This window comes from Beta vulgaris, chromosome 2, assembly GCF_026745355.1.
Source record: "Beta vulgaris subsp. vulgaris cultivar EL10 chromosome 2, EL10.2, whole genome shotgun sequence".
Lineage (NCBI taxonomy): Eukaryota > Viridiplantae > Streptophyta > Magnoliopsida > Caryophyllales > Amaranthaceae > Beta > Beta vulgaris.
In genome coordinates, this window is record NC_079203.1 from 43,909,975 (window position 1) to 43,919,047 (window position 9,073).

The 9,073-nt window shown below is 33.0% G+C and overlaps 1 protein-coding gene across 1 annotated transcript; it reads left to right on the plus strand.

The window, feature by feature from the left end:
* The first annotated feature begins 1,174 nt into the window (after positions 1-1,174).
* LOC104886414 (vacuolar-processing enzyme) lies at positions 1,175-8,620 on the plus strand. The gene is made up of 9 exons (XM_010670870.4): positions 1,175-1,436; positions 5,745-5,909; positions 5,993-6,149; positions 6,554-6,639; positions 6,747-6,946; positions 7,369-7,417; positions 7,574-7,783; positions 7,885-8,091; positions 8,190-8,620. The coding sequence occupies exons 1-9, from the start codon at positions 1,233-1,235 to the stop codon at positions 8,370-8,372; spliced, it is 1,461 nt and encodes a 486-aa protein (XP_010669172.2). The 5' UTR covers positions 1,175-1,232; the 3' UTR covers positions 8,373-8,620.
* Positions 8,621-9,073: the final 453 nt, after the last annotated feature.

Below are 9,073 nucleotides of genomic sequence, written 5' to 3' on the forward strand. Positions count from 1 at the left end.
AATTATGTATTTGTAAAAGTTATAAAAGTTTATATTATGAAAATATTCATTGAAACAAATTTAAGACATTTTATATGATCATATTTGCTTTTATATATTAGTAAAAAAAAAAATTGTCAAAATGAGGTGGGTGAATAGCAAAAGTCAAAGTGTTGCACTTAAAAAGAAACATATAAAGTATAATATAAAAGCTCGTAGCTACTAACTTTGTCATTGGAGTAGAAATGGTAAATTAACTTGGCAAAGCAAATTAGCTTGGGCAAGCTAATTTGCTTGACACAAAGATTGACAAAAAGAAAGCATATGATTAGCTGAAATCAATAAATGACAAACTAATAGCTAACCATTACACTGCAAATTAATTAGAAAAAAAAAATGGGTGAAAATCTTATGTGGCATGAAAAGCTAATTTGACAATTAGTTTGTCATTGAAAATGCTCATAATTCTCTCTATCTTCCGTTTCATCATATGAGTACCTCTTTTTATTTATTTCAATTTTTCCTACCCTTAATTCCCGTGTCTATCTCTGTATTTCATTTATCGCAAGATGTACTTCTTTATTACTCTCTCCGTCTTTTATTAGTTTATCCTTTTTGACTTTTGATACTATTCACATACATGACTTTGACTATCTTTTGTAATTTGTATTTAAGGAAAAATATAGTCATGTGAGACTTTGTTGGATTCGTCTCAATGTGTATTATCCAAATATCAACTTTTTGTAATTTTTGCTTATCGAAAATTAGAGATATTAAGGTTCAAATTAGTATCTCGGTAAATGTGCCCCAAAGAAAGGTGTAAACTAATAAAAGACGGATGGAGTATGAAATAAGTTAAACAATTTTTTTTTTTTTTTACATAAGAGTTTTTTTTTTATTTATTTATTTCAGAAGGAAGTATTATAAAACTTCAAAAGATTCAGGCGTATAAGAGAACAGCAAGTGTTGCTTTAGCATCGCTGTTTCAAAATCTACTAAAGCGGACCCACAACAACTAATATAGGTGAACACACATCTTAGCCATCCAAATTTTCAATCTTTCATCACAACCGTAGATATACCTCTCACCCAAAATTTGTCACCACAAAAAAGGCGGCTGATTCTTACACTTGATGACTTCATTACTCCCTCGAATGTTTCCTACAAATACCCCTACCAAAATTCCTAGTGCACCACTTCTCTTATTTTCTCTCTCCTCTTTTTAAAAGAAGTTTCATAACGGTTCACCCAAAATGATGATCCGCTACACCTCCGGTGTTCTGTTAGTGTTATGCGTTTTGATGAGCTCGGTCGTTGATAGCCGTCTGATGGTGGATAACCTCATCAGATGGCCGTCTGATCATCCTTCTATCTTTGAGAGCGATGATGATTCAGTAGGGACTAGATGGGCAGTTCTGATTGCCGGATCTAGTGGCTACTGGAATTACAGGCATCAGGTGATTTTTATGTTTACTTAGATTATCCTCACTCCGATTTCTATTAGTTTATCCATCTCTTTATACATAGTTTTAAGAGAAACTAATATTTGGACTCGGCCATTGCGTCAAGTTGATATCGTGTCTTCAAATTTAATATGCATTTTTTTCATTCTAACTAAGATATATTAAAAAAAATTTACTCCCTCCGTCTCATAATATAGTGCTTGTTTCTTTTTTCACGGTCTCCAAAACGTAACTTTGACCTTTAATATCTTCAATTCCTTATTAATAAAAAATATAAAAAGTTGATATTATGAAACTACACATTGAGACGAATCTAACAAGATCCTACATGAATATGTTTTTTTTATATATACAAATGAGAATATTCGGTCAAAGATTTTAAAGTTTGACCACCAAAAATGAAATAGGCATTATATTATGAGACGGAGGGAGTAATATTTAAAAGTACAAGTATAATAATGTGAATACTTCAATTATGATTAAAAGTTGGTTAAGAGAGATAATTATCTTATCTATAGTAAGATATAACGCATGTCTTTTGATATATATTTGTGTATATAATATTGTCAAATATTGTTGAAAAGTGAAGATATTAATTTATATTAGAGTTAAATGGGTGAGTCGGTGTACTATAACGTCTATGATTTATGAATATCTGGTATTCTTTCGTTACAAGGTTTTAGTGGGACCATGGAACTAAGTATAAGTTCTAATTGTATACTCTGTTACGTACGTTTCATCTTGTCGTTTTTTAGAGTTGTTTCTAAAAAGAAAGATTGTCTCGTTAGCTAATTGTTGGATCCTTAAGAGTTAAAGTTGGTTTAGTTTGGTCGTAGACCTCATTTCATTCTTGTGACAGAAAGGTGGATCTTTAAATTTTCTCTATTTACAAGGGATATTTATCTTATGTTAAGAAAAATTGAGAGTATTTTGGTAATTATACTATAATCCAATTATGTATTTGATAAAGACAATTATATTTATAGTACACTTAGGTAGTTAGGTTATATTAATGTTATATTATCAATTATCATGCAACACCTTACTACAAGACCAAACCAAATCTTTTTATTTTAGTTTATATATTACCAAATATGTTGAATTATGAAAATTTAAATATTTGAAAATACACGACGAAACAAATCTAAACATGCATGAATATATTGCTTCTTATAAATTACTGTTAAAATTCAGCCAACCTTCAATATGAACCGACAGAACAGTACATATGGCTCATTTTAGATCTTAATAATTTCAAACCAGGTCACTATATTACTAGTATTAGTGTATTACCAATCTATAACACAATATCATAATCTAACACTTCAATTCCCAAAACTCAAAATATTAAGACAGACTTAACACAATAGTGTTATGACGATTAAAACATCTACTTTTCTTCGTCCTCCAAACTCTTAATTTTATTAGTTGGTGTAAAATAAAGTCAACAAGTTATGAGAACGAAAGTGAACTTAAAAAAAAAGTGTGAAACAGAAAGCATTGATTCCAACCCTTACTTTGAATAAAGGGTGTATTAGTTTTCATTATTCTAACACTGTTGGACAAAGAAAGGTATAGTGGAGCAAGCAAACTCCACTCATTTGTAGTTGAATGGGAAGAATAATTTGGAAAGTGTGATGTAAAGCTATAGTATTATATTGTCTTCAAAAAAGATAAGAAAGCAAAAATATTAAGACAAACTTAACACAACAACAAAGTGTTTGAGCTGCTATGATAACATTAACATATTTTCTGATTCTTGACATATCATTAATTAGTGTAAATTTAACTTATTTAGGGATTACTTTTTTTTTGCTTAGGTTAGAGTTTTGGCTTTATTTGCATCATTATGAGTCCTTTAGAGGTGTATTAATTTAAAGCTTCTACTATCCTGTATCTTCTTAGGGGTATAGAGTTTTGGCTTTCTTGTAGATTCTTTAAAAATTCTTTTTGAGGTAGTGGAGGTGTTAAGTTAACTACTCAGTACTGATTAGTGATTACTCCCTCCAATTCTAAATATAAAGCATGTATGTTAAATATATTTTGATTACTAATACCTCTTATAATATATTTTAAAAAACATATCATCATATTATGCTAAAGAAAAAACAATTTCATAATATTATTTTCTTAAAATATTATCAATATATGTACTGAAAGTACTCCACATTAAAGTCCAACCTCATATATTCTGCGTGCTTTATAAGAACAATCGAAAGGAGAATTAGAATCAAATATCTAATTTGGTATCTAATTTAAATTTAATTGTTATCAGTAACCAAATACTTGGTTCTTTACCACCCGATCAAATTTTTATTACTTTTTATTATTTTATTTTTTTTGGTAAGAAGAAGTGGTTCGGACTCGCTCGAGTCTGAATGGGCCAGACACTTGAGAGTAAGGGGGAAGGGTAAGGGGAATCCTTACTCTCAAAGTGCCTCTAGTGGGGATTGAACCCTCAATCAAGGTTGGAAGGGTGCTCTCTTTACCACTAAACCAAGTACTACTTGGTACCATGGGATCAAATTGTTGGTTTCTTTAGTAGTAGTTACTATTGCGGAGGGTGTATAAGTAACTTGGACTACGCGTTTTTAGTAGTAATCTGGAAGTTTAAGAACTTCCAGATTTGGTCATTGGTGATTGGTCTTTGGCTCTTTGCTCAACATGTGGTCCCTGTAATGCTGAAGACCTGAAGCCATAGTTTGGTACTTTACACTTGATTGATACTTTCTAAGTCATTTTCTAACACAAAGATACTTATTCCAACCAATATTAGATGATGAAGTTAATTGGGTTAATTTGAATATATTGTGTTTTAGTATGAAATTCCTGATTGTTGAAAAAGACAAGAAACTATAGCGACATGAAAAGTAGGCCTTGCTCAATGTTATTTGCAATTGAAGTAACCATCAATAGGAATAAAATTATTGTTGTATAGGAGAGTTGAAAAGGTCTAGGTGCATATAAATTAACGGCGATATTACAAATTTTAGTACAAAACTGTAATCAAAGCTGGTTAACTACTGCTACTGTCTAGAGGAGAGTTGAAAAAAGTAGACATTTACACCTTTCGTATACTTTTCTAACTAAGCTAGGTACATGGCGCATGAATTTTTTTTGAAAAGGTCACTTTGAGATATGTAAAACTAGTTTGTGTCCTCGACAATATATCCCGGATTATCTACCAAAGTGTATTTGAAGTCTTCAAAAATAGATATATTATTTTGTTTTAAAATCATTTTTACCCCAAAAGGACCAACTGAATATTATAGTGCGGTTGGTTAGTGCTTTAGCATATCAAATGAAAGGTCACGAGTTTGAGTCTTGAAACACACATTTTTATTGTACATGTGGCAACATGGTATTTGTTTGTCTTGGATTTTAGATATATATATATATATATAGATTATATCTTTTCAATTACTTTTGAGCAACTGGAGTGTCTTGAACTTTAATTAAATAAATTAAAGTCAATACTTTGACCCGAGTCCAACGTCAAGAACAATTGCATGACGATCAAACTTAGTAATGTCTGACATGTTCTAACTTCTAAAGTGTTGGACTTTATTTGGATTATTTATTTTTACCTATAGTTGTTTTTGCTTTTTGGACTTTTATATACTATAATCGATTTTTTTATTGGGAGAGAATAAATCAGTTAAACATGAATATTAGGTCAACCTGAAACATCTTAACGGATGATAAATCAACGCAAGAGAACCAATATGAAAGTTTGGAAGACGAATGGACAACCCACCACAATCACCTTTGATTCCTACCTATCTATCTTTGAGTAGTTAATATGTCACTAGAATAACTTAAATTGCTACACTATATTTATACATATGGCTTTTAGTTAAGTTACATTGTGTATTTGTTGTAATTTTGGAAGCATTTCCAATTGCTTCCCATTCCCTACTTTTTTAATTTTGCATTTGTATGTTTCCTTATGTCCTTGTCTCTGTCTCCCTTTTCCATTTTCATTTCCGTGCAATCTTTACCAACATATATATCTCAAACAATAGTTCTATTTTCAATTGATGAACTTGACAGGAGTAATAAGTTCATTTAATTGATATAAACTCGTATTCTTTTGTACGAGTGCTCAACTTGGAACTTTGTTTGATTAACATATGCTAGGATTAAGTTTCTGCTATAGTTCTGCTTGAAAATAAACAACCTTTAATAAAGAAGTAAATCTTGTCCTTCTATGATTGTTCTCTTTTAAACCACCTTATATTTTGGTGAGCTCTATGACATGAATCTTGGCAATCAGCATAATGATCTTCATTCATATCGCAGGCAGATGTTTGTCATGCTTACCAAGTGCTAAAAAAAGGAGGTCTAAAGGATGAAAACATCATCGTATTCATGTATGATGACATTGCTTATGACGAAGAGAATCCAAGACCTGGAGTTCTCATTAATAGTCCTTATGGACATGATGTCTATGCAGGAGTACCAAAGGTTTTATATGAACTCAAACTTTTGTTGATTGTTGCGTAAAAAGTGTGCATTTTGTCTCAACTTTATTTTGCATGTTGTGGCAGGATTATACAGGGGAAGATGTGACTGTCAAGAACTTTTTCGCAGCTATACTTGGAAACAAAGATGCCATTACTGGTGGCAGCGGGAAGGTGGTGAATAGCGGACCTAATGATCACATCTTCATCTTCTACTCAGACCATGGTGGTGCTGGTGTGCTCGGTTAGTATTTTTGAGCTTTATAACGATCTTTCCTGTTTTGCATGTTTCTCTCATGGACTATCAGTCTATCATAAGTGATAAGTCATAACACTATCTGCCATCGTACTTAGGCCTGGTTATGGATAGATAGGCATAATTGCAGCATCAAGTTAAAAGATTTTTCATTGCATAGGATCAATGCGAGGCAATAATGCTAGGTGAAAGATATTGTAAGAGAGTAAAGATACAGTACTGTGGCATGACCTAGTCGTTAGATATTTCGTTGGAGATCGATATGTTTTGGACATTAAGCAATTACTCAGTTTAACCTGTCATGTAAGGGGGATGGACTACAGATTTCCAATTTCTTGGGTTTTTATTGGACAGGGCCTTAAATGACACTCGTTTATTCATCCTTTAATCAGGTATGCCTACCTATCCATACCTTTACGCTGATGAGCTCATTGAAACTTTGAAGGAAAAACATGCGTCTGGAACCTATAAAAGCCTGGTAAGCACTAAGAATATCTCGCCAACACCCTTCATATATTACAGCAAAAGTTTGTCATTGTTGTATAATGTATAGTTTTACTGAATTTGAACCTCTGACATCATCAGGTAGTCTATATTGAAGCCTGTGAATCTGGGAGCATCTTTGAGGGTATTCTTCCTGAAGGACTTAATATATATGCTACCACTGCTTCAAATGCTGTAGAGAGTAGTTGGGGAACCTATTGTCCTGGACAGGATCCTAATGTTCCTCCAGAGTATGATACCTGTTTGGGTGATTTGTACAGCGTGTCTTGGATCGAAGATAGGTATAAAAGAATCGTGCTCTCTTCGTTCACTAAAGAAATATATATTGAGTTATTGGAAGAGGATTAATGAGAGTAAATAAGTACCGGAAACAAAAAAGGATTGTTTGCGTGTTCGTTCTCTAGGTGGTAGCTGAATCTTCAGGCACCCAAAACGAACAGAGCAATTCACTTTACAAGTATTTTGTGCAACTTTTTTCAAAAATTTTAAGGTTCTTTTCAACTTTTTCATAGACCAACTTGTAGTCCTTTTTGTAAATTGTTTTTGTTTTAAATATACATAGTCTGACCGTCAAACCCTCTAATACAAGAATTTGCATCGTAGGTCGTAGTTATATATTAGGGTAACTTCTTCTTGTTCATGCCTTCTATCCTTCTCTAACTGATCGTAAATCAAGATTTCTAATGTTTGATATTTTGGACAGTGAGAGGCACAACTTGCACACGGAATCTTTGAAGCAGCAATACGAAGTGGTAAGAATTTATGAATATCAGTTCTCACTGTTCTCAGTAATGCTACAAGTGAATTAGTGGTTTTTTTTTCCATTACAAAGAATTAGGAGAGTTTCTCACATAGAAATTTGAAAAAGTGATGGATTGTTGTGGTCTTGTGGATATTGGCTATTGCAGGTTAAGACGAAGACAGCAGAAAAGCCTTTCTACGGCTCACATGTCATGCAGTATGGTGATAAAGAGCTTACGCAGGACATGCTTTACTTGTACATGGGTACAAATCCTAATAATGAAAATTACACATATGTGGATGATAATTCGTTGCATCCTACATCTTCTAATGCTGTTAATCAACGAGATGCCGATCTTATCCATTTCTGGAACAAGGTCCCTTTTCCTTGATCACTCTCAAAATACCATTAGCTTTAGTAATATACATCATTCTTATTACATTATGAACAAATCTTAAGACTTTCGATCTTCTTCAGTTTCGCAAGGCTTCTGAAGGATCTCAAAGAAAGATAAATGCCCAGAAGCAGTTTATGGAGGTGATGTCACACAGAGTGCACTTGGATGACAGCATCAAACTCATTGGAAAGCTTCTATTTGGAATCGAGAAGGGCTTAGGTGTGCTACAAACTGTCCGACCTACAGGACAACCCCTCGTCGATGACTGGAACTGCCTGAAAACATTGGTAACATGATCATATATGATAATTTTACAGTTAGACTATGTTTGAAGTTGAAGAAAATTCAATTCAAATCCTAAACACACAACTTAATTTCTATGCAGGTAAGGACATTTGAAAAGCATTGTGGATCTCTATCTCAATACGGAATGAAGCACATGCGTTCGATTGCAAACATATGCAATGCCGGGATCACAACTAATCAAATGGCAGAGGCTTCAGCACAAGCTTGCCCGAGCTTTCCTTCTGGCCCTTGGAGCTCTCTGCATAGGGGATTTAGCGCCTGATGTGATTGATGCTGATTGCTGATCATGCTGTTACATAGACACATAGTACATACATGTTTCTTGTAAAATTGGTCCTTAGTTCTATGATTATGCGTTGTTATGTTTATTAGGTTTTGCAGTTCTTGTAAATATGGATCCCCTGTAAGTAAAGATGCATACTAAATTCCCATGTAATGGATATTTATGCAAGAGAAGTGGTTAAAGCCTAGGATGCTTCTAATATCTGAAGACTGAAGGATTTGCTTTTCTGTTTTCCTTGTTTCTTTGGGGACTGGGGAGGGCTTCTTCAATCAAACACGAGGGAGATGAGTGCTGCTCAGTCATGATCTGTCATCAGTACAAAACTGGCCATACATTAAACCATAGTGTTAATAATCTTTCTTAGTTCCTCTATATCCTCTTCATGAGGAATGAGAGTGGTAATGGATGACATGGGAATTTCCTTACAAATTTATATTACAATATATGACTAATAACCAAACGAGCCGTTAAGGTAGAAAAGTTAATTTTAATAACTTGGTTTAGGTTGTACGTTGTGTAAGTTTATCTGTTTGATTGGACATTCTTTGTATTTCATCTGTTTCTTTTTACTCGCTATTCTTTTACTTTCACGTTTGTTGATGCACTACTTTGACTATTAATATTTTTAATTATGCATGTATTAGAGTAAAGTATAAAAATTTGATTTTATGAAAATACAA

What these genes read in the sequence shown, in the direction of transcription:
- LOC104886414 (XM_010670870.4), top strand. Translation starts at nt 1,233, where the DNA reads ATGATGATCCGCTACACCTCCGGTGTTCTGTTAGTGTTATGCGTTTTG. An exon ending in ACTGGAATTACAGGCATCAG is followed by an intron (nt 1,437 to 5,744) that starts GTGATTTTTATG and finishes TTCATATCGCAG; the next exon opens with GCAGATGTTTGTCATGCTTA. An exon ending in CTGGAACCTATAAAAGCCTG is followed by an intron (nt 6,640 to 6,746) that starts GTAAGCACTAAG and finishes TGACATCATCAG; the next exon opens with GTAGTCTATATTGAAGCCTG.